This window comes from Podarcis muralis, chromosome 4, assembly GCF_964188315.1.
Source record: "Podarcis muralis chromosome 4, rPodMur119.hap1.1, whole genome shotgun sequence".
Lineage (NCBI taxonomy): Eukaryota > Metazoa > Chordata > Lepidosauria > Squamata > Lacertidae > Podarcis > Podarcis muralis.
Genome location: NC_135658.1, coordinates 53612323 through 53638244, shown reverse-complemented (window position 1 = coordinate 53638244; position 25922 = coordinate 53612323). Strand labels below are relative to the sequence as shown.

Below are 25922 nucleotides of genomic sequence, written 5' to 3'. Positions count from 1 at the left end.
CATTGCATTACATTAAATTTAAAAGGATATGTTTTAGACTGATCTGCGGTGAAAGCGAGCACTCAGAGAAGTGCATTCCATATCTGTGAAGCGTGTCCGTCCGTCCCCCCCAACACACATTCTTGTCTCCCTCCAGTGAAATTCCTTGTTGTGAACAAGTAATCTGAAATAATGTGAAGGCGGGAGCTGCGGGGTTCTCAAGGAGAACAGACCCATCTCCTGCAACTAAACGACCATTCTCAATATTTGATTTTGTCCTGCTTGCATTTCATACTTTTGTTATGTATGAATTTGATGTGCATGTGATATTTTGCTTCCTCAGCAATTAGATTTCCAGAATACAACTTAAGTTTGCAGATTCTCATCTCCAAGGGACCCTGAATGTGCAAGTATATGCAGTGTGGGTGTACAGTGGTACCTTGGGTTACAGACTCCACTAACCCAGAAGTAGTACCTCGGGTTAAGATCTTTCCTTCAGGATAAGAACAGAAATCGAGCGGCGGTGGCGGCAGCAGGAGGCCCCGTTAGCTAAAGTGGTACCTCAGGTTAAGAACAGTTTCAGGTTAAGAACGGACCTCCAGAACGAATTAAGTTCTTAACCTGAGGTACCACTGTATGTGTGTTGGGACAATGCATTTGTGTTGATGTGTTCACTAGTTTTTCCTTGGTGTCTCCTGCCACAAAAGAGGACGGCTTTGGAGAAAAAGAACAGAACCAGTTGGAAAGAAATTTTCACATGCAACCGAAGTCTTTGCAAGTATGAAATAAGTATCTGTTTCAACAATAGAACCATTGTTTTAGGTATGCGAGTTACTTCATGTTCCACTGGGGAAACAGGATCACAAAATCTGAAGGGAAGGTTTCACAATAAGTTGTGCAGCCTGTAGTTAAAGGCCTTTTTTTAATTAATGTTGGCTGAAGAAGACCCTACGCAGCTCTTTAACCTGTATCTCTTACATCTTCAGGGTCAAAAAACAAACAAAAAAACCACAATAGCACTGAAGCGTATTTTAAGTGCTAAGGTGATACTGAGTATGTTTAGCAGATGGGACAAAACAGAAATATAGCCAATGTTCTAAGTTTACAACCACAATCCTTACTTGCTTCTGAAGGATTATTGCAAGCAACTTAAATAGATCTCAAGGTATGCCACTGCAAAGAGGTTTGGGAGGGAGTAGCAAAAAGATAGAAAAACTGTAGAAGCTGCTAGTGAGTGCGAGGTGGGCAGTGGATCTGCCTTGCAAGAAAGGTGAAGAAAGGCCAATGGATAAGAATGTTTAACACTCGCAAGGTGTGCCTTTGCCACTAGGTGAACAGTGCTCACTCTCTTCATCTGGAGATCAGAAATAAGTCATGCACATTTGTTGCCTCACAAAAACCGTCCCTCAAAACAAAACTGATCTGAAATGAGTGTTTATAAACCACTGAAGATTCAGTTAGGAATCCTTCACAATGAAAGGTGCAAAACAAGTGGTTGGGACTTAAAAATATTACCGGAAAGTTAATACATTGTCTACCAAGTTCCAAAACAGTTTGAAAAATACTTGTGAGTTTGTTTCTTTATTTTGTACTTTTATTTAACCTTTGTACAGAAGTTGAAACATTTCCATATAATAACTCTGAGAGGACAAAAATTCCACATTCAAAAGGAATGTAAACTGCAAGAAATACAGTTTTAATTATACAAATACTCTAATAAGAGTTTATTTTGAAGACTAATGCAGAAGGCAAAATAAGTACACAATATACAACAAACAAACAAACACAGGGCTAGCAATAAGAACTGAATTTTTCATCAGAATTTACTTACTGTCATGTTCTATACACTGGATCAAACCAATTTTCTATGACAAATTTGTAATTGTGGGTGGTAAAGGTAAAGGTACCCCTGCCCGTACGGGCCAGTCGTGTCCGACTCTAGGGTTGTGCGCCCATCTCACTCAAGAGGCCGGGGGCCAGCGCTGTCCGGAGACACTTCCGGGTCACGTGGCCAGCGTGACAAAGCTGCATCTGGTGAGCCAGCGCAGCACACGGAAACACCGTTTACCTTCCCGCTAGTAAGCGGTCCCTATTTATCTACTTGCACCCGGAGGTGCTTTCGAACTGCTAGGTTGGCAGGCGCTGGGACCGAGCAACGGGAGCGCACCCCGCCACGGGGATTCGAACCGCCGACCTGACGATCGGCAAGTCCTAGGCACTGAGGTTTTACCCACAGCGCCACCCGCGTCCCTTAATTGTGGGTGGTAGAAATGGACAATTACAAAATCTCTGTTTTCTTAACACTTCTAGATAGTCTTGCTACATGGGTATCTTATTCAAAATTTCGTTCTTTTCAGATCATACGTATGTTTTTTAATTTAAAAAAAAAAGTGGCCAAAGAGTTCTGAAATCAAGTAGATTTATTACATCTATATGCCCATTTGGTTAATTCCTGCCCCCCTCCCAAAGTTTGGGTGGCGTTCAATATTTGACATGCTGCACAACATTTGTTTTTGGTCTGCAAAATCTTTTAATGTTTCTTTTAAAAAAACGAAAGCAATTGTAATTTATTTAAATGCTACAGAAAGTACAACAGCAATAAAAACACTTCACATCTCTTTAAAAAAAATGTAATAGTTATATTAAAAAGATACACGATATAAGTAGCATTACACTGACAGTTCTTAAAACCAAGAATGAACAAAAAGGATTTACCTAGCATTATTAGAAAGGAATTTGCTTTCTTCTTGAAGAAGACTACTAATTTTTTTGCACAGCAACTATTTTTATATCCACCTCATTTAAAAGCATGTATTCTTAGACACTTAGTATTCTTGTATGTCATTTCCATCATTGCTCAGTGTCTGGCTTTGCCCAGTGAAGCTGATAAATGCTATGGAAAAGTAGTGTCACCAAATGCCACTACATAACATTTCATATTAGATACAATCAGAACAAAAATAAAGCCTTTTGTTTTAAACCAGCACCCTCCATACCCCAGACTGTTTTGTACGAAAGAAAAGCTTTTTGCCAACAAGAATTTACAGACCTCACAGTGAAATTAAACATCTGAATTATATATACTTTCATTCTAGAACTATGACCCTACAGCTAATTAAAACAGATTTAAAACCACTGAGTTATACACAATTTCTATCAAAAGAACCCTTAAACATCGGACACATCTTTGATTTGAAACATTACATGTAGAATGTTAGTTTTATTTCAAAACATATACTTTTAAAGGCACAAACAGACAGCATACCAAACGAACAGTGGCTATCTACGTTTAAAATACGTCACACAATTTAATCTTTTCCTTAAAAGACTAGATTTGTGAATTCAATATATATACTTTATAGGGGGTGGGTGAGACTGAAACAAACCCAATACACTGCAATTTGCCTTATGACAACGATTTAAAAATAAAGCTGTAAAATTAATCTAAGCACATTTTTCTGTCTACATTTCATAAGTAATTGTTAGCCTACAATCCAACCCGTTCCTTTCCCAGGAAGATATTGTACTTTTCAGATGACTGATGGAAAGGAGAGAGGAAGGGGGAATGGATAGCACACAATCATTAGTCTTTTGTCACTTCTAGATGGTGACAAAAGGAAATTAAGAACACTTGCCTAAACAGAAGCTACGCTTTTCCTGAAAACAATGCAAAAATAAGGCCCACGTACAGTTTCTGACCGATGCTTCTGTTGGCTTAAATAAGCAAATGAACGTTTAAAAACCATCATTTAAAATTCATGAAAATATGTGGGTATCTAAAGTAGGGCTTGGTTAAGTGTCATGTTCACACATAAGGCAATAAATTGCCAGACACCCGGAATGATGTTCACACAAACAACTAGGCCCACCACTGGAATGCTTGCCTAGTTCCAGAATGCAGGGCTATAGCCACTGATAGTAGTCAAAAGATTTAGGTCCTATGGAAGTAGTATTGATCAATGGGAAGAAAACACATACCCAACTGTATAATACAACAAATAAAGTTCCCCTCTGTCTACACTACAAACCTCCAGACTGATAAAAGGCATATTCAACATAGAATGAAACAAACAAAATCCACTGGAGTTCAGAGGATCAAAGCTAGAATTCTGCTAAATAGACAGGATTTATTAGAAAGAGCGGGCGATATTACAGGAGTTTAAGAATGCTCATTGTGTTAATCTCAAATGCTATTAAAACAGATTCCCACTTAGCGCAATTTGTTTTCTCCTGGTCTGGAGGGAAGGACCCAAACCAATGGCTTTTAAGCTACAAGAAAAGATATTCTGACTACTTTCTGACGGCAAAAGCTGTTCAACAGTGGAATGGACTCCCTTGGAAGATGGTGGACTCTCCTTCATTGGAGGTTTTTAAGCAGAGGCTGTATGTGCATCAGTCATGGGTGCTTTAGCTGAGATTCCTGCATTGCAGGGGTTTGAATTAGATGACCCTTGGAGTCCCTTCCAACTCTATGATTCTATGAACTGCTAAAAGGGTCTGCTTATGAGCTACTTTACGTAGGCTCTAAAGACATTGTGATGAGACTAATTTCTCTTGTATTACATTGCTAAATACAGTTAAGCATCAGAGGGCTATATAACATGCAGAAATCCAGAGATAAATAGCAAACGTTTTTATTCTTTAGAGATTACTTGTTCTACATACTGGGTGTACTTTTTAAAGCAGCAAGGGGGAAGCTGTGGCCACCCAATGCAACTCCCATCCTCCCTGATCAATGGCCACTAGTATCTAGTGGGTCACAGGTTCCCCATACGTTTTAAAGCAAAATAGATCATTACACAGAACAGCCATTAATGAGTAATTTAGGCTACGACCTGCTGTTTAAATAAATTTCTATTCACGACTAGAAAGACACATAAGAGAAAGATTTAGAAAAATATAATGTTCCCTAATGGCATTGGTAGAAATGTGAGGAATCAGCAAGGTATAAGTATTTTCATCACAGATGAGATGCACTAACCTAACAAGGTTATATTCTGCTACCAAAAGGCACTATTACACATTTACTTTCTCAGCTTAAAAGGAAACCATAGATACAAAATATTCTAAATGGAATGTTAGGTAGGAAAAGGAATATGGGAAACTCAGTTCATGGTTCTTACAACAATGGAGGACTCAATTAGGAAGTCACATAATCTAAGTTACACTTAGGATGTAGTCTGCTAGGAGACAAACAGCAGGAAATGGGGTTGCCAGGTTCTAGTCTGAGAGCATGCCCATCAATGAATAGCTGGATTCAAACAATCAAGCTACAGTTCAACCCTCCTCAACCTGGTGCCCTCCAGTTGATAACTACAACTTCAAAAAGCCCAAGGCAGCATAGCTAATGCTTAGGGACTATGTAAACTGTAAACCCCAACATCTAGAAGGTACCAGATTGGGTAAAACAGGTTAACTTAACAGCAGCCATGCTGCATCAGATCAAAAGTCCATTTAGTCCTGCATCCTGTTCTAACAGTGGCCAACCAGATGTCTCTGGGGAACTTGCAAGCACGACCGGAGTGCTCCACCTCTCCCCCATTTGTTCTTTCTGGCAACTGGTAAGCAGAGGCATACTGCCACTGACAGTGGAGGCCAAACACAGCTTTATTCTACATGCATTTGTCTAATCTTCTTTTAAAGTCATCCAAGTTGGTGTCCATCAATGTATCCTGTGGAAGCAAATACCAGTTTAACTATGCACTGTGTGGCAAAGTATTTTCTTTTGTTTATCCTTAGTCTTCCAACATTCAGCTTTACTGGATAGTCCCAGGTTCTACTAGTATAAGGGAGGAAGAGGAAGAGGAAGAGCAAGCCACAGCAAGTGAAAGACTTGCATGCTCTCATTTTCCTCTGCTCCACACACAAATAAAGAAGAATTCCGTATTGGGTATGAACTTGGAACTATAGTTAGTTCCAACCCGTTAGTTAACAAATCAAGCTATCCATGGCTTGATGTACTGGTTTGTTTTAGCTTGGTTTGGAGCCAGTCTTAAGAGTCTAGAATACAGCAAGGCAGCAAATCCCTAGGCCACTGTGGCAAGCTGGGTACTGGGCTAGATGGACAAGTAGACCCTTGGTTTGATCCAGCACAGTTCTCTTAAAACATGTTTCATCCTAAGACTGTTCCCAACAACTGTGGTTCCCAACCACTGTTGTTAACCAGCAGGATTTATCTCACACAACTTAAAGTGACAGGCAGTCTCTGTTTTAGAACAACACAATCCCAGGAGAGCCTCGAAGTAAAGAGAGGTAAGTGTATGCTGAAAAGAACATTAGAAGTTGCCATACAGCTGTCTAAATGAAGACATAATATTGCAAGCTATTTATCCGCACAAACCATGCATCATTGGTAAGGAAAGAGAAAAGAAGGCCCAAATGGATAACTGGCAGGTAAATTTGTTCTGTGGACTTTGGCAAACCTTTCTAACTATTGTTAAAACTGTGAAATGATTCAATATTTAGGTGTTTAAGTGCTGCATTGTCACTTGGAATATGGCTGTATTGCATTAAGAGTCCATTTAAAATAGATCCACAAACTCTGCCATTTACATTCATAATACTGTAAACGTATTAAATGACTTGGGATTGGGACCGAGGAAGTATTAGACATTGCTATTTTCATGTGGCTGTAAGGCCCGGAAAATGGCTTAGTTTACACAAGGCATCTTAGGGAAGAAAAGTGGGAGCCAAATTAATTCCTGAGTTAGTCCACCTGCAACATGACAACTGGCAATGCAGTCAACACAACCATCTCTACAAGTGCCAGAAATAGCAACTCTCCTCTAGCACTTAGCAATGATGGTACTTACCCATCTCAAAGCTTGTATCACCACCTTCCTTTGACTCTGGAAGGCCACTGGTTTAAAGAAACCTTGGCCCAGTACACAAGGTAAAAGGTCTCAATTCATAATCATCAACAGAGGCCGTTCAAGCCAAAGTCTCTGTAGTGCATTTAAACAGCATGTTCTTTAAAAACTATATCAGTTATACCAGCTTAAAATCAATAGTTCAGAATATATGCATTAGTTCTATACATAGTCTACAACCATTTAGTAAAAATTGTCACCTTAGTAAGCCAGTTGTTCCACTGATAGGTAGTATGGAAGAAACTGAAAGGAACTGAAAATGATACCAAATTGATTTTGTTATTAAATACAGGGTTTCCCAAACTTGGGTCTCCAGCTGATTACAACTCCCATCATCCCTAGCTAACAGGACCAGTGGTCAGAGATGATAGGAACTGTACTTCCCCAAACAGCTGGAGATTCAAGTTTGGGAAACCTTGAATAAAGTATTGTTTTCAGCTATTTCAGGACACCTTGCATTTGCAAGGCACAAACACAAAGTTTGTATATATTAAAAATATTTATTCGGCATGGGATCTCAGCTCTCAAGTGTTACATTCCATAACTATTACCGGAAGGCTCTTTTTGAATCGGGGCTAGCAATAAAATTGACTTTGGGAAAGAGTTCTCAATAAGAGTTCCAAATTTGCTCTAATTGCTGGTTCCCACCTCTATGGGCCCACAAACTTGTGGCTGCAATGTTGCAGAAGGGATGCTCCCCTGTCCTTCTCCACACTGCTATGGAAGCACTCAAGGCACCAGGATTTGGGGAGGGGGGCAGCCCTTCTTGCTACAGCAGCAGCAGCAGCAGCAGCAGCCACCAAACTGGGAGTTCTTCTCTAGCATAATATTCTAAGCTTTGGGGGTGGGGTGGGGTAGAGGGAGGACAAGGAACAGTTCATATGCTTGCCTGCGTACTGAAGTAAAAATATTACTGTTGCTGAGTATCCATGGATGTGCTGGAATAACCCCATTTAAATCAGTTCTGCTTTCATTACCAGAGCCTTACTTACTATACTACACTTCTCAAAGTATCTGTAGGAGACATGTAGTCTCAACATGCAGCCTACACATATATTGGAACCAGTAGGTGGAGATGTTTCTTTTTTTAAAGGGGAAAAGCGAAGCAGTTTAATTCTCCCTCTCTGTTCCTACTCACCCTAACAAAAATAAAACCACATAGTTTTAAAAAGAAGTTTGGAATATTATTTTGCCTAATTTTGTAGACTCATTGTCCTCATCAAAGGCTTGTGTTATTTGTTGCTTCCATATCCAATTGTGAACTGTTTCAGACAGTTCATCATACAACAAATAAAGAAGCTGGCTTTGTGAAGCGGCGCTAGGATATTTCCTTTTGCAATTGTAAATCTTTTATTTTTAACGTGCAAAATTCAAGCACAAGAAAATTCAGATATACACTGAGTATTTGGTTTTGTGAAGAGAATATGCAAGTCAGACTCCCTTGTCCATCGTCTGAAACATTCTTTCTGCATAACTTTGAAGGCTAATAGGCAATAGTCAACTTTTTTAAAAGTCAATTGATTTCAATGGGTCTACTCATTGAATTGAGTAGAATTGAGTAGAATTTAGTTGTATCTTCTGTTTTTATTTGTATATTCAGGTTTCTAACAGCTAGCAAGACTGAAGTGTTTTAAAATATGTGGTTTTATCTAGAAAGGAAAAAAGGGAATTATAGATTCAGCAATGCAAAATTTCAGCGATCACATAACATTTAATTAGAATACTGGTGTCTTTTTTCTTTTTGTTGTTGTTGTTAGGAACATAGATCTGATGTTTTAAGAATATAGGGAGAAATCACAGAAAGTTACTTGATTACGATTCCTAAAAGATATCTTCTGACACTCAAAAATACTCTGGAATGCTCTTCATAATGTACAGTTTTGCCCCTTTTAACTATAACACTTTTTTCACTTTTGCTGGACCTCTGAGAGTGCTTTAATATTTTACCTCTCAACACACATTTATCTCTTACTTTGGTATACAAAAACCCAACATTTAGTACTGCACTTAATCCCACAAACATTTTGCATTAAAACAGAAATGCTAACATATAAAACATCTAATGATTTTCAAAAAGGTTGAAAAATAATTTGGCTGACGATAAAAGCGTAAAGGAATCCTGAGATATAAGACTAAGACACACACACACACACACACACACACACACAGATATATAAATATTTCTCCAAGGACCTCTATCTCTACTTCTGTATATCTGACCAAATAAAATTCATCATTTGTTCACAGAGAGAAATAAACAAACATGAATATTCCAACTGAACACACACAAAATAGTCCACTGTTTAGTATTAATTTAGCTTTTGGAGTCTCTTCCAGCATTTGTAGACACATAGTCTCTTCTTCCCCCTTATCTCTGACTGGACTGTTCATGTTTTTGCTTTTAAAGCCACAGAACCAATCTATGAATTTCCAGTGTCTGTCACTACTTTCAGTCTCTTCACCAATCTTCTCTTTACCCATAAGAGCTGCCTGTCCATTAGAATAACTATCAACTGGAGTCTCAACTTCAGAGTTGCTTAAAGATATCACTGGATTGCTCTCATCTCTGCAAGTAATTAAGAGATTGACATTTTCAGGCTGATCATTTTTAATATTTTCTTCAGATTTCCCATTTGAAGTGATATGATTTGAAGTGTCACTGTATTTTAAGACGGTCTTCCCTTGTGCTTTGAACGAACTGCCTGCTGAAGCGCTTTCCTTTACGGTCCTGATTCTCATAGACCAAAACGTTGTCGTCCGGATTTGTTCTTTTGAGGGCGGTGGTGTAAGCAAGCTTACTACTATAGCAATAATTCCAGTGATCCAAAACAGTGCGGTAGCAATGTACATGTAATGGATACTTTTGATAAAGTACGGTCTTGTGTCTGGCTGGTCACACTCAGGAACACGATAGATAAATGCCAGTATAAGTCGTACAGCTCCCAATGCAAATCCAACCATTCCACCAAAGAAGGCCCCCTGCTCATTGCAACGCTTCCAAAATACACCCAAGAGAAAAATAGCAGCCACTGGTGGAGTCAGATAGTCTGCTACCTCTTGTATATAGAGATACATCTGACCTCCTTGCATTTCCACTATAATTGGGACCCAGGCAATGCTTATTGCCACCATGAAAGCAACAAAAACTCTTCCAACAATCATCAGTTCTCTAGACGATGCATTCTTCCGTATGAGGAGCTTGTAGATATCCAGTGTGAATATGGTACTGGCACTATTAAAGATAGAATCCAAATCACTCATCAGTGCAGCAATCATTACTGCCATCATGAGGCCTCGCAGGCCAACAGGGACAAGTTTCATTACCAAACGTGGATAGGCAATGTTAGAACATCCAGCTCTGCTTCCACAAACCTGCATACAATGTTCTGGATTGATACATGCAATATCATCTGCAAACAGTATTCGTGAAATCATACCTGGAATAACTATAAGGAACATAGGCAGAAGCTTTAAGAAACCTGCCATTAGGGTGGATCCTTTGGCATGAACAATGTTTTTCGCTGCTAAAACCCTCTGAACGATGACTTGGTCGGCACACCAGTACCAAACAGAAGCTGGTGTCTGTCCAAAAAGGAAACCAGGCCACGGAACATCTTCATCTGTTGGTTCACGTAACATTCGCAGCGAATCAGGCTTTGGATCAACATGACAGGAATTTGTATTGGAAAGGTTGTAAGTCAACAAGATCGATGTAACATTTGGTTTTGCCAACATGTACTTTCTTTTCATCTCTTCAAATCCACCAACTTCTATCATACTTATAATCATAAGGGTGAGGGCACCAATAATCATAAGCAAAGCTTGAATAGTGTCTGTGTAGATAACTGCCACAAGACCCCCAGTCACAGTCAGCAGTGCAGTCATTCCAATCAGCAGTATTACCGACAAATAAATATTCCAGCCTAGTGATTCTTGAATAAACAATGCACCTGAATACAAATCCACTGAAAGTTTGGTGAAGATATACAGAATTAGAGACAACATGGCAAAGTATACTTGAATTCTATGCCCTCCAAAACGTTTGGATAAGTATCCAGGCATGGTGTATATTCCAGAATGTATGTAAACCGGAACAAAGATCCATCCTAAGAGTTGCAGAAGCATTAAGGCATTGAGTTCCCATGCTCCCACGGCAAATCCGCTTGCTGCTCCAGATCCTGCAAGCCCAATGAAGTGTTCACTCCCAATGTTGCTCACAAACAAGGAAGCACCAATTGCCATCCATGTCATAGATCGCCCTGCCAGGAAGTACCCACTTATAGTGCTCCGATTGTATTTCCACATGGCAAAAAAGCCTATGCACAGCACAAGCACAAAATACAGTGCCACAATGGCAATGTCTGCTGGTTCCAAAGCCGCCCTCATTTCTGTAAACAAAGGAGCTTCCGAAAGCTGATGTCCAGGTCACAGACCTCAAGCCTTAGTAAAACAAATCTTTAGTTTTACAAATACTGTGGCTCAAATTCTTTGTCCATTGGTTTGCTATCTTGATGGTAGTGGTTGTGGTACAACTTTGAGAAGAAAAAATTGTTTTCTGCGCTTCTGAAATATTTAGCACGCACTTTTATTCACCAATCCACAAGAGCATCACCATTAACTTGGTTGATGTAGGAGAAATTCTTAGTTGCAGCTAAGTCTAGTGAGGCCTACAGTACCAACCCTGCAAGGTAGCAAAGACAAAAGACAGAGATTGAATTAGAAAAGGCTTTTACCAAGTATCAGGGGAAAAAATTGAATTTTTTCATAACAAGTAGTTGAATAGAGCTTTTCTTCCCTTGTAAATGTTATGAAGAATTCTGCATCTCAGGCATGAAATTTCTTTCATAGACTGTAAACAGAGTTCACTAATAAACTAACAGAATGTGTATTGTTTTCTTGGAACAAGATGGCAGATTTGCAGCAGTATAAAAATATGTATCTTTCTGGCCAGAGAAATTTTTATATTTAAAATGATACATCAACACCACACAGACACTATCAGACTTTATTCAGGATATACATGATCACATCACATTTACAATTCATCTAAATTTATCACTGATTTTCAAACTGATTCTGTGTACAGCCAATGTCACTGTATAGTGCTGTAGCAGTAGATTACATATATAATACACCACTGTCACAATTGCAGCAAAAATTTAACTCAGTGGCACACTGCACACTATGTTCCTTCACCGTAACATTGCCCTCTCCAATTGCCAAGTCCACTACACTTCCCCAGATCAGAGAAATGTAGTGTTATGGCACCTACATGCACATACCATCTCTCTGCATGCAGTATTATTACAGACTTATTTTAAAGTCTAGAATGAAAAACCATTTATCCTCTCACACACATCATAGCACTGTGCTACATTTTCCCAACCATAATGATGACAGCAGTTGGGAATGTACAATAGGAAGTAGGTAACAACCTAGGAGTGTTGAGGAGGAACTAGGACGGGGGAGCCTAGACAATCCAGCATGTAAATGTCCATAATTTATAAGACATGGATGAATAATCTATGGCACAGGCAGTAGGGGTTTATAGTGCATCTGGAGCAGTGTTCAAAATTAGCCAGGCACCAGGCGCATTTTGCACCTGGCTATTGGCCACTTGCGACCAAGTGAAGATGGCCTGACATCTCCACATTCTGGAGGTGAATGCCTGGGGATCCTTGGATCTGGACTGTTTTTACACACTAATGCCCCGCCCTGCAGAATTCCATCAGTTATATTTTATCTGTACAACAGGAATGAATTTCTGGAACCAAAATACTTTTTCTTTGCAGCCTGAGCAGGAGCAGCGAACATTATAGCTAATTGTTGTCGCTTGTCTTCACTTACCCCACTGCCCTGCTCACAGTTGTGAAGAATACTCTTACATTATGAATAGTCCATGTCACCATTAAGAAAGAGAGGTTGGAATGGACCGATATATATGTGGACTGTCCCTGGATCAGGGAACTTTCTTCTTTGAGTTCTACAAGCTCTTAACCTAGCTCAAGGTTGTCATCTGAACTAGCCAGATGTTTAACTGAGAATCAATCACAGTCAGTCCATCATTTGAAAAATAAAGACTTTAGAGCCCTCTTGCCCCAAAATGGCAGCTAGACATTCTGTTTTGGCACCTGTAACCTCAGCTTAAGTCGCCATTTGGTGCCTGGTTTATATATCCGAGTTTCTAACACTGAACTGGAGTATGAAGACTAATGTTCTATGACATGAAATAGGTCTACACCACCACCTGACTCTCCAGTGCTGCCCTTAATACACTAGAGGCAAAAATCACATCATAGCCCAACACTGCATAGATATTGCAATGTACTGTACAATTACACAGTCTTTTACTTTGGGTTTGACTTGTGTAACATGTTCAAAAAGACTGTAAAGTAATGGGGCAGGGGAAGGCCTGACAAAAGGGAAGGCCTGACAAAAGTTAGTTTCAGCATGGAAACCTAAGCTGGACTAGATCATGTTTTGTGCCACTGCAGTTCCACCGTCTGTGGTTTAATTACTTTCTACAGAACTTGACACAATATACCTGCCCTTCTTCTGTCTTTGTAAGTGTCCCCCATGTGTCTATCTAACTCTGTTCCAGCAGTTATCTCTGTACATTTGCAGAAAGTGTTATTGGTTGTTGTTTTTTTTTGGGGGGGGGGGTCCCGTGCATCAATCTATAAAATCAATAGAGCTTTGATCTTTGTTTCCTTTTTATAAGCCCCATTTTGTTTCCTTAAAAGCTGAAAAGGCCTCCCATTTTTCTAGCAACAGGAAACTGTAGGGAAAAGGAAAATATTCATAAACAAGGTAAGTCATTAACAAGTTCCAAGAGCATAGGGAATGAGGAAATCAAAGGCAGGGGAGTGGGTGTAAGTAAACACACAGGAAAGAAGCAAGAGTAGGATACAAGCAGATGTGAACTCAAACGTACAAAACTAAAATGCTCCATGTTAGATGACTGGTGTGCATGGTTCACAGATTGCCAATATAAACCTATAAAACTTAGGTTTACCAATATTCAATACATGTCAGTGTAAGCCTTGCTACTTGGCTTAGAGCAGGCATAGGCAAACTCCAGCCATCCAGATGTTTTGGAACTACAATTCCCATCATCGCTAGCTAACAGGACCAGTGGTCAGGAATGGTGGGAATTGTAGTCTCAAAACATCTGGAGGGCCGGAGTTTGCCTATGCCTGGCTTGGAGATTTGCAAAACCAATATAATAAAGCTGTCTACAATAGTAAGGTAAAATATTAAGGGACACTGAAGAATATTAATATTCTGATCCAATGGCGCCCATAAGGAGCAGCTAGACCCCATTCTGAACAGCCAACTATCAACATTTTAGCATTTTTTTGTTTTTGTTTTGTTTTAGAGAGTTCTCTGCAGATGAAGCCGCAGTTGGGCACAGCAGAGATCATCCTCAGAGATCCCTTTCAAACCCTTTCCAATCAGCCAAACTAAAATCTTCTAGCACACAAAAACAAACTCTACTCAGAAGTGCTGTTTAACACTGCTAAATAAAAATGTCATTCCTTCAGTAGCTTTGGATAAAATATAGTGGCAAAGTTTTGTGTTACAAATAGTTTATTGTACATGTTGTAAGCTATACTATAATCAGTTTATCTGTTAACTGGCTTCTTAACAATGCAAATTGACTGCTAGCTCTGCATTTAAAATGGTGCATTTTGTTCTTCTTTCCTGTAACCCTTTCATTTGTTTGTTGTCAGATGTTATTTTACTCAGATTGGCTTTTCAAGTCAATATAATCTTCAGCCTTTACACGAGCCCTGAAATTAACCTTCTCCAATCTAGTACTTTCTAGATGTTGTCGGACCATTTGCTACAACTCCCTACAAATACTTGACCATTTGCCATGCTGGCCGGGGACTGATGAAAGCTTAAGTCTATCAAAACCTGGACAGCACCAAGTTAGGGAATACTGCTTTAAATCATTTGCATCTGTGACAATTGCGTATTATTTATAAGCACCCTACCAGACTAAGTTCCAATTAGACTAAGTTTCAGACTTAGATCTGCATTCTTCACAAGAGTCCTAGCAACCAACAGACACTAGATCATCTACACAGAAACTGGTGAGTGATCCACTATGATCTACTTTCTGCCACTCGTATGATCACATCCTTCTACTCAAAATAAGAGGTGATCCACGTGACAGAAGCTACTTTAAATAAATATTTACCTGTGCTAAGAAACTTTTATACAGCCCTAATGGCATCAAGTGAATTGTTGTTATCAAATGTTCTCCAACAGTAACAGGAACTATAATTCTTCAATATTAGTGCTAGTACTAAATGAGAACATTTTTCATTGCTATTATTACAGAACTACAATGAAATGCAAGCACCCAACAGTAACGGATCAGCAATATCAGATCCTTTAGGCCACCTTTGTATTCATCCTTTTATGCCCAATATTTCTAGCTCACCTTTCTACAAAATGAGAAAGGCAGGTTACAAGTAACTCATTATAAACATTTTAATTCTGTAAGAACAAAGTAATGCAAAAACTACAACTAAGAACAAAGACTAAAAGCAACAGCATCCTTAGATTGTTTTAACAAGTTTTCAGAACAAGTTCATATAATTCAAGCACAATACAGACCCCTAGCAAACAGGATGGCAGCAGGTCCATGTCTTTAAAGGTGTATATGTAGAGCAGGGGGGGAAATGAAACTGCCAAACAATTGTGTGGGTGGGAATTGCTGAAATCTACCCTCGCACATCCTGCCCTACTTGTAGTCCTCATCTCAAGAACTACATGAGTGAAACAGACTCAAATTTAAAGGCACAGGTCTGCTGCCAATCACATTTGGGCCTCCAAACCCTACAGTCACCACAAATGAAGAGATGGGCATTTGAGGCTCTCAGCCTAATTTCATGCAGGTGAGGGAGAAGGCATGTAGGGCGGGAAGACACAAGGAAAGTCCAAACAGATGAAGTGACAATAATGTGAGGGAATGGGATCCTGCTACAACCTATCAATTCACACCTCTGGAGTCTGACCTTCTCAACAGAGCTGACAGTGCAGGAAGAAGAGAAAAGGAGAGAATGAGGTATCCCTACTCACTGCTGAATACTCACCACCCCTGCCTTAAAGGATTACTACTACATGGCTAGATAGAATGTAGTTGGACATTCATCTGCTCATCTGGAATCTGCTCATCTGGAATCAAGCACTACTTGATGCAGGTAAGCAAGCATGGCAAATCACATGTCTGCAACTGCAAAGCACCTTTACAGGCAATACAACATTTGTCAATTTTTAAAGCAATCAACTAATGGAAGGACTCAAAGCAACCAACAGATAATAGTGGGCACCCCTAAAATACAAAGAGGCCTTGCCAAATGCAACTAAGAAAATACTCTCCCTCCCCCCCCCCTTTTTAAATAGAAAATTATAATTGTGTCTTGGACAAAACAAACAAGGTGAATAAAGACAAGTCTATTTTCCCCAGATTAGTTCACACGGAGACTGAGGAATTACAGCATGTACTCATAATGCTAAGAGGTAAAGCAAAATGTTTTGTGTTCTTCCCCCACTCTTGTTCCTTTCCTTCATGTCTTTAATGTCTTTTCCTTTCTTCTTTTTTTGTTTCCTTTATTAACTTGCACCTCTGTAACAAAGCCTGCCTAACACACTGTCCACTACACACTACATGTGCTCTTCCACTAAAATGAGAAACCAAAATATACTTGGAATTTTTGTAAAAAGTAGCTGCTATATTGTATTACCATATTTTGAAAACTGATAGTGATTAAAAAGGAAAATAGTTCAAAAATCCCAAAATAATTTAAGTATTCGTTTGCTTAACTTTATTTTGAAAATCAGTTAATTTAACTATAGATATAGAATATTTGCTCATAAAGTTGATGAGTTAACAAGGTTAGCAGAGTGAACCAGATTATTATGAATGAGGTCAAATGAAAAGCCTCCTCTTCTAGGAAGACAGCTTTAGCAATAAGCATATCTTATCACCCTCTCCTGGTGAATGCACAGAGCAGCAATTAAGACAGACACCTCAAACCTACTAAACAGAATTTTTATATAGAACTGACTTCCAATGAAATGGGCTCTTACTTCCAACATCAAAATAGGTTCAGAACTGAAAAATTGAGCTTACGAGCACAAGGCAGCCTACTCTCTATGTTGCATTTCCATATTCTATTTAGCTAGCAAATACTGTGAACATTTGGGATTTACAACACAGATTTACTGCAAAAAGAGTAGGTTTCATAGCCTTTTAAAGTTCAAGGTACACTGTACCCCCAACATGAATCAAAGGGCCCACTTAAAATACTTGCTTCTTTTTCATCCTTTCTCTCTTAAGATTGTACTGCTGATTGGAACAGAACCAAGTCATTACTACAGGGTAGCCAATGTGGTGCTTCCATCAACCCTGACCATGCCCAGAACCCCAAACGTGCTATTCTGAAGCTGCTGCCATGTCTCCTTGTACATCTCTAGCTAATATTATCCTAACACTAATCCAAAGATCCCCATGCACTGTTGGCTCAGAAGGCTGGTTACTGCAGATTGTTTAGACAGTTTCTGTCCTCACGCTCTGAAAGGTATTTTAGAAAGTTGCTCTAACATCTGAGAATGAGAAACAAGATTCAGTCTGCAACTGAGCATCTCTCTGTACTTAAGAGGAACATCAGAGGTTCACAAAAGCCACAGTATTCAAGACCGTATCTCAAACTTAGGTTCAATATGCAATCTGTGAAGTTCTATGCTAAAATACAGAGGTCAGACCTAAAACAAATGGAAATAACTGGGCACCCACACTCTCCAGTAAATTCAAAAATTAGGAATGCACACAATTTTTCAAATAACCCGAGATCCAAATCAAACCTGGCAATTACATTCAAGAGGTGTGTGCACAGAACACACAGACTTCATCTTCTAATCTGTACAGGTAACTTTTACTAAGTGAAAATCTATGTAAGCAAAGCTACAGGTTGCTATATTCAGGCTAAAATTCTATACAAACTTATCCAAGAATGTAAATCTCACTGAAATCAGTAGGACTCACTTCTGAGCATGCATGCATAGGTTTGCACTGGCAGGTAATTGTTAGAACATACTGCACAATAATCCCTGTATTTGTGAAATTGATTAAACTGAGAAAATGGACAGGAAGTTACTTGTCACATATGTACACTAGTCTACATTTTTTTGTGGAATATTATGTCACACACCTTGAGATAGTTTTCATCTGCCTAGAGATCTGTCTTATACGGAGTCAGACCACTAGTCCAGTCTTATCTCAGTTCCTGCAGTCTTTCAAGCAGGCAATTTTCTCAGCTGGAGCTGCTGGGGATTAAACCTGGGACCTTCAGCATGAAAAGCAGGTGCTCTGAGGGGTACCAGCTTGAATAAAATATTGGGGGGGGGGGAGGTAAGCCCTGCCCCACATAACTGATCACATGATGCGGTGCAACGCAGTGTTTGAATGACAATGCCTATCGACTTGTGGGGGCTCCCCCTCAAATTATTTTATGGGGCACGTGGAGGGACCTCGGCCCCCTAGGAGTTGGCTTCTATGTAACAGGTCCTATGCTGGGGCTATTACAGCCAGCAGCACCGACCAGCAGCTTTTTAGCAGACCACCATTTACACTGCTTATTTGACAATAAAGAAACCAACCCAGCCGGCGGTCTACTCTACTGTACAACGCCGCCAGCATCCCGGAAGCTCAGCGAGTTACGATGGCGGCAAATATTCAAAACAAGTTCTTCGCTATAGGCAGTCCCCGGTACAGATGTACGGAATTAATTCATGCTTCCGTACATACTGGAAATTTAAGAGGGGAAGGGAATCTTAAACGACGCCCGGCAATAATGCACCCCGGTAACTAGCACAGAGCCCCTTCGCCAAATGCGCGAAAATGAACTGGGGTGTTTGGGCAGCGACCACAAAACGTTGCCAAGGAACGACACGAGGCCGCCGCGCCACGTCTGTGTGAAAAAGGAAAACCTCGCATGTGGCTCGCTAGACCCAATGCAGCCCGTGCTTCCTGAACACCCGCCCCCTCGAAGAGTTTTCCTTTTAAACTAGAGCAACCAATTCTATTGACACTTTCTCTCCCCTGCCCCCTTTTTTATTTTTTGTTGGCGAGTGGAAGTACACGTGCGCTGGGGGTCGGGGAGAGCAAAGCGTTGTAGTGTAAGGGGGCAAGCGCCAACCCCACGTTTTCCTTAAGGGAGCCCTTGTTCCACCAGCACCACCACAGCGCCCGAGCACGTGTGAAAAGGGAACGAAGTGGAAGACGCGTGTTCTTTCCGCGCCGAGGGGACGAGAGGAAGGGCGGACGCACAGGGCTGGCGGAAGGGGAAGGGGAGGCCCGGCCGGGAAATGGAAGCCGGGCAGGCGCGGGAAGCTCAGAGAGCAGCTGCGACTGAGGGACGCGAGAAGGGCAGCCAGGAAGGGCGAGGGCGCAGCGCCCCTGCTACGGACACACACACAGAAATACTCACCCTCTGCATGGCTTTTAGGATCAAAGCCAGCTCATAGCGAGGCATCTTTGGCAGAAGAGGTGGTGAAGTAGGTGGGGCGGCTGGCGGAAGGGGCGAAGCAGAGCGCCGGCGTGGGGCCGTGCAAGTGCCGCTCAGACACACCGCTGGTCCCGCGCTGTGCCGACTAGGAGGCGTGAGGCGCGCGGGGCGCTTTTAAAAGGGGCCGGTCTGCGCGCGCTCCCGCGGCGGCACCGCCCCCCTTCGATGGCGTCAGGCGCCCCCTCCCTCGCCGCTCCACTCTTCCCGGGCTGAATGAATGGGGCTCCTTCGGACACGGAGCTCTCCCAATTGCGCCGGGAAGAAGGCAGGGCGGCGCTTTTATCCTAAGCGAGAGAGTCCTGAAGGTCGAGCTGAATGAAGCGCGTTTGGCGACCTCCAGGCGCCGCCTCCCTCGCCATCCCTGCAGCGCCGCCGGTCCCGCCCTTCCCCCCGTAGCCGCGGCTGCTACTGCAGGGAGTGGAAATTTCCACTCGGTCCCGCCTCCCTTCCTCGTGCGCTCCTCTCCCCCCCCCCCCTTGAGGGGAAGTCAGCGGCAAAGCTCTGGCCCTGCACGTGAAAGCCGCCTCTGCGACGTAACGCCGTATATACCACACCCCCCATTGCCGGTTGCTTTGCAAGCCGTTCTCGAAACATCCACGAGACGCGGACGTGGGTTGGAGCTGCGCTGCCTCGCTGGCGTTCCCGAAGCTTCCAGAAACACCTGTCGCTTACGCAGGTTTTCGGCGTGAAATCCTCGTTAGGAAGGAAAGGGAAATTTCCGCACACGCAAACGGCAAGAGCGCTTGAGACAATTCCCACGATAAGTGGTTACACGAGCGCACGCAGGTGCTTCGGTGTTGCAGGAACGCCAGCACAACTTGGTTCCTCCAATGAATCCGCCAGCCCAGTATTTCTGTAGTGGCAAACTAGGGAGGGGAAGGGGAATTGCCTGCACACACACGTACACGTAGCAGGAGTCTCTTTTGCAACACGTATAATCTGACCTCTGTCACAAGGGAAGTTCATAAGTATTCCTAGTTTATATGCCCTGATCCCCAAAATAAACATTGGGCCACCCCGTATATGTACATGATCAGTTAATGTTACTCAGTCAAAATGATGCTTTCAAAATGCTCATCAATACATGATGGTAGAACACCATAAAATAAGTAAGTGGGGGTGCCCACCCCAAAATATGCTTTAGGCAAGCACAAGCAAATGGATCATCTCCAAGGTGCCAATGGATCCTGCTGAGCCCTGAGCTTGTGGACACAGGAGACAGTCAAGTGTATCAAAGCAAGGCAACAGTTGCCAATATATAAATATAATAAGTACGGTAACTGAAGGTGCCCACCCCAAAAATATTCTTTGGGACAGCACTAGCCACACACTTAAGCAAATAGGAGAGTGTCCTCTACTACAAGATGGCAATGGATGCTGCTCAGCACAGAGCTTCCTATGGCTGCATACCATGGACAAGGGCACCTAGGCACACCAACAATAGCTAAAGTATATGGGGGGGGGGATAAGTAACTGGCAGTACCCATCACAAAATATGCTTTGGGCAAGCACAACTCATACACCAAAGCAAACAGGAAACTAAGAGACGCTTGTGGGTCCTGCTCAGCCCAGAGCTTTCTGTGGGCACATCATGGCAGAGTTAAGGATGTTGAAGCAAACCAGCAATCGCCGATATACGTTGAAAAAAATAAGCAACTCTGGGTGTCCACCCCAGAATATGCTTCGAGACAGCATATACTCCAGAAATGGGAGAGTGCCTTCTAGCCCAGAGTTCAGTGTGAGCACATGCTACAAACAAGGGCATCTGTACACACCAATTATAGCCAGAATATGTACCCCAAAAAAGGAACTGGTGGTGCCCACCCCAAAATATGCTTAGGGCAAGCACAAATATATCCAAACAAACTGAAGTGTCTTTTACAAGATGGCAATGGATGCCACCCAGCCCAGAACTTTCTGCAGGCACACGCAGGCCATTTGCCTTCTGATACTACCTTCCTCTCTTCAGCCAAATATTCCAGTTCACAACATCCTTCCCTGCCCCATCTTTCCCTAATTATACTACATTATAACATTTCATGTGTGCTTGTAGAACTGGTAGCTTGCCTGCTCAGCTTTAAATTCATAAAATTAGCCTATTGTTAGCATGCTCTTTATTAAGGTTTATGTCAATTAACATTTGTTCAGATATAAGTATGTGAACTCCCTCGTCTTCATATGATAAAATGTACTTCTGATTTATCTTTGTTGTTCTAGTTAACCATTTGTTTCCCAAAAGTCTGGGGTATGTTCAAGTCTCAATGTATTAAGTCTCAAGTCTTGTTCAAGTCTCAAGGGTATAAATGCATACCAGAAATATTTCCGCAACATCTTCAAGGAAACCTCAAAATTCCAAAATATTACAGTGGTGTTAAGTGGTAGTCAAGGAGAAGGGCTATGGAAAATAACATTAGTTTCCATAGTTGCTACTTAAGTTGATGTCCAGGCATGACACAATGATTGCTGTTTCTGTACAGCGATAGACACTTTGCCAAGAGAAGACCCAAAGGAACCCAAAAATACTGCTACCAAAAGTAGAGAGAGAACTTAGCTATTGTGGCTAGTGCCCATTGTTAGCCTTTTCCTCCATGAAATTGTATACGCTTCTTTTTAAACCACTTTTAAAATTGTCTCAACATAAACAACCAGTCCTACAATCTCTTTAAAAGACCTGATTAACTTTGATGTTGTGAGATGGTGTGATGAAGCTCAATTTATAATGTAAGGTCTCTCTTGAGATTTTTCTTTGGAATTGTCCCCAAAACAACACTGGGTTGGCATTGATCAGGTTATTTCTCCTTGGAAACTGAACAAGATAGACAGTGAAATCCCAAGTTAACTCCATATTTGACCATCACCATTTATGGTGTGGTGTTTTAGAGCTTGACTTTATGCCCACCCTTACATTTTATCTGGCTTTTTTTCTTTTTTCTGCTATTCTGCTTGTAATACTCACTAACCAGGTCCTCCTGTCATACAGTTAAGCTAGTTTCCGGGGAGACAAAGCAGAGGGGATTTTGATCTTTTGCACACTTATTCGGTTTTCTAGGTGTTTTCCTTAGACATGTACCAGTGCACAATTTCCCATGAGATTAAATTAAAAGCAAATGTTAAAAACTGTACATGCCTGGTGAGGATGGCAGTAACGCATGGATAAACCAACATTCTCAAACGTTTCTTATTCTGTGTGTATTCTAGTCCTTTAATGACAATTTCATAAAACTAATCTTTCTCTTTAGACAGCATGGGTCACATATATAGCAGATCCCAGCAGGAGCTCCTGAAAAACTAGCTGCTTAGCATCCTGTTCTGCTATAGGCCATTTTCCCAGCAAGGCATAAGACAGAACTGAAGTCAAGTGTTGTGGTTGCTAAGCAATCCCCAGGTGGTTAGGGATTAACAGCTCCCTTCTCTCTTTGTAACCCACCTGTAGTACAATCTCTGTGCTTCAGTCCGCCTGCATGAAACACTTTCCAGTGTTTAACAGATGAAAATGGCCATAATGTCTCTGTACCAACTTCATCAAATCTGATGCTGAAGAAACCAAGTTTTTACACTTAAAAGTAATCCATGATGATCAAAAAAACCTACATGTTTACAGCTCCTTATTTTGCTTAAAGTTGCTCAATTGGAGTTTTATGGGGTCTGGATTGTTTTGACAGGGAGGGATGTGATAGCAAAATGTTAGTTTCTAGGAGTGCATGTCACTCTAAGAGCTCTACAGTCACTTGCAGATGCTGCTGGTGTGCTTTCAAATTATACCTGCAAGTTTGAGGACTAGGAACATGGGTTTTTTAAAAAAAAAATTGAAAGCTAGGATTATTATCAATTCTGTTTCAGAGCCACAATTTCACACTTAATGTGCACAGAATTTTAAAAGACAAAGTGAGCTTGAGTCTGCGAAAGCTCACACCATAATATATGTCTTTGTCTTAAAAGGCATGGCACAAAAAGGCAAGTGCAATATGGAAAACAAGCAAAGAAAGATACCAGATCTTCAAGTTACCTTTAAAAATGAGCAGCTGCAACAGAAATAGTTTTGTTGCGGGGGGTGTGCAGGGAGGAACTGAGCTGGTCTTTCAGTAAAATTGATGGGGTGGCTGCTTCTCAACTCTGCCTCTGCTGCAGCCTGATCCAACGACTGTTTCTAGAAGACAGTTGAGGGAGGCAGGGGCCTAACGGAGCTGGTCTGTCAGCCAAACTGATAGCGCGGCTCTGCTTCCCACCTCCCCAGTATTGCAGCCTGATGGAATGGTTCCTGGCTTTATGGCCTAGTCAGGTGTTTTTCTCTCCACATGAGGAAGCGGTAAGCTGCTGAGCTCACCCTACCCCCATGCTCTCCACGCACTGAGGGAAGTTCTGCAATTCACAGCCACAGTCTAGGGGCTACTCTCAGCTGCGCTTGTGCTGAATACCACCCACAAACTTTGCTGTAGATCTGATGGGATTTGAGAGGTGGCTTTTGCAACAGGATTTTTAAAATATGGAATCAAAGTTTATAACTGGATATCATTGGGTATCACAATAAGAAACTTTACACGATGGTGTTTAGAAAAGAGGTTTTGGTTTGAATTTTTTGTTCCAGACCTCTATTAGTACATTATAATTAATTGCTGGTTTGTTGTTGTTGTTTAATCGGTTCCGACTCTTCGTGACCCCATGCACCAGGGCACGCCAGGCACTCCTGTCTTCCACTGCCTCCCGCAGTTTGGTCAAACTCATGCTGGTAGCTTCGAGAACACTGTCCAACCATCTCGTCGTCTGTTGTCCCCTTCTCCTTGTGCCCTCAATCTTTCCCAACATCAGGGTCTTTTCCAGGGAGTCTTCTCTTCTCATAAGGTGACCAAAGTATTGGAGCCTCAGCTTCAGGATCTGTCCTTCCAGTGAGCGCTCAGGGCTGATTTCCTTAAGAAAGGATAGGTCTGATCTTTTTGCAGTCCATGGGACTCTCAAGAGTCTCCTCCAGCACCATAATTCAAAAGCATCAATTCTTCGGCTATCAGGCTTTTTTATGGTTCAGCTCTCACTTTCTAAAAAATTGCTGGTTAGGGATTATTTTTAAAAACACACACACACACACACATATTTGGTTTAGCAAGTGGGGGACGAAGGTGGCACTGTGGTCTAAACCACTGAGCCTCTTGGGCTTGCCGATCAGAAGGTCGGCAGTTTGACTCCCCACAACGGGGTGAGCTCCCGTTCCTCTGTCCCAGCTCCTGCCAACCTAGCAGTTCGAAAGCACGCCAAAAATGCAAGTAGATAAATAGGTACCACTCCGGCGGGAAGGTAAACAGTGTTTCCGTGTGCTGCTCTGGTTTCACCAGAAGCAGCTTAGTCATGCTGGCCACATGACCCGGAAAAACTGTCTGTGGACAAACGCCAGCTCCCTTGGCCTGTAATGTGAGATGAGCACCGCAACCCCAGAGTCGTCTGCGACTGGACTTAACTTTCAGGGGTCCTTTACCTTTTCTTAAGTTGCTAAAATTATTTATTCATTATATTTTATTTATTTATTACATTTTTATCCTGTCTGGGACTCAAGGTTGTATAGATAGGGGCTGGAATTCAATGTCATGGTCCTTTGAACATCCTATCACACAAGCATTGTAGCATTCCGGATGAAATGAGCCCCTTCTCCTCCCCCCTCATGCTGTTCTGGGGGTCCTCCCAACATCCTCCAAGCCAATTTCAGTGGGGTGCACAGGGAAAGGGGGGAGCCCTGAATGAGGTCAATGAGACTTACTCCAGGTACAGTGGTACCTCGGGTTAAGTACTTAATTCGTTCCGGAGATCTGTTCTTAACCTGAAGCACCACTTTAGCTAATGGGGCCTCCTGGTGCCGCCGCACCGCCGGAGCACGATTTCTGTTGTCATCCTGAAGCAAAGTTCTTAACCCAAGGTACTATTTCTGGGTTAGCAGAGTCTGTAACCTGAAGCGTATGTAACCTGAAGCATATGTAACCTGAGGTACCACTGTATATAAGAGTACAGACTAAGTCAATTCCAGACTATCAAATCTTTTCATTGTGTTTTTAATAAGGCAGTATTACCTATGGTTATTTGTTCAATTGGGAAGACTCCTCGTCTGGCTTATCATAGAAAAACCAGCTTCGTCACCCAATATAGGTGCGCAGATTTATTTTTAAGGTCAGCATAGATTTTTTTTTTTTTTTAAGAAACATCACCAACTCCCATAGGACATTTCCCCATGACATATGAATATGAAAGCAGCATGCTAGGGAAAAGGTGCCAGAAGACTGTTTTGATACAACTTGTCTATCCATTATAATTAATTCGCTGGCAGGCAACAGCAAGCACAGGCTGGGGATGTGTTAGGATATAAAAGAAGCAGCATTATTACAGCCCACGATATGAATTCCGCAGGACTGTGGCATCTTTGTTGGCAAGGCACAAGAAATTCTCACATTGTGTCAGTCGGGGCAGGTGGGGGGGGAGCCAATGCGTAAGATGAAATTGTGAATAACATTCTAAC

General features: G+C 41.7%; 2 protein-coding genes and 1 long non-coding RNA gene across 3 annotated transcripts in view; all 3 read right to left on the bottom strand.

The window, feature by feature from the left end:
* Positions 1-19485, bottom strand: part of MRPS6 (mitochondrial ribosomal protein S6) — a 28691-nt gene extending 9206 nt beyond the window's left edge. Inside the window, exon 1 of the mRNA XM_028727109.2 lies at positions 19352-19485. Within this exon, the coding sequence (XP_028582942.1) occupies positions 19352-19396 (45 nt within the window). The 5' untranslated portion in view covers positions 19397-19485. The remainder of the gene's footprint in view (positions 1-19351) is intronic.
* On the bottom strand, positions 1542-7627 carry LOC144327510 (uncharacterized). The gene is made up of 2 exons (XR_013392585.1): positions 4371-7627; positions 1542-4334 (listed from the first exon to the last, which is right to left on the bottom strand). It is a non-coding gene; the product is annotated as an uncharacterized LOC144327510 (long non-coding RNA).
* SLC5A3 (solute carrier family 5 member 3) lies at positions 7931-19490 on the bottom strand. The gene is made up of 2 exons (XM_028727105.2): positions 19352-19490; positions 7931-11529 (listed from the first exon to the last, which is right to left on the bottom strand). Exon 2 carries the CDS (start codon positions 11232-11234, stop codon positions 9090-9092), a length of 2145 nt encoding a protein of 714 aa, XP_028582938.2. The 5' UTR covers positions 11235-11529; positions 19352-19490; the 3' UTR covers positions 7931-9089.
* Between the last annotated feature and the right edge of the window lie 6432 nt (positions 19491-25922).

Excerpts from the sequence above, each read along its gene's own strand:
- SLC5A3 (XM_028727105.2), bottom strand. The coding sequence starts at position 11,234 with ATGAGGGCGGCTTTGGAACCAGCAGACATTGCCATTGTGGCACTGTAT.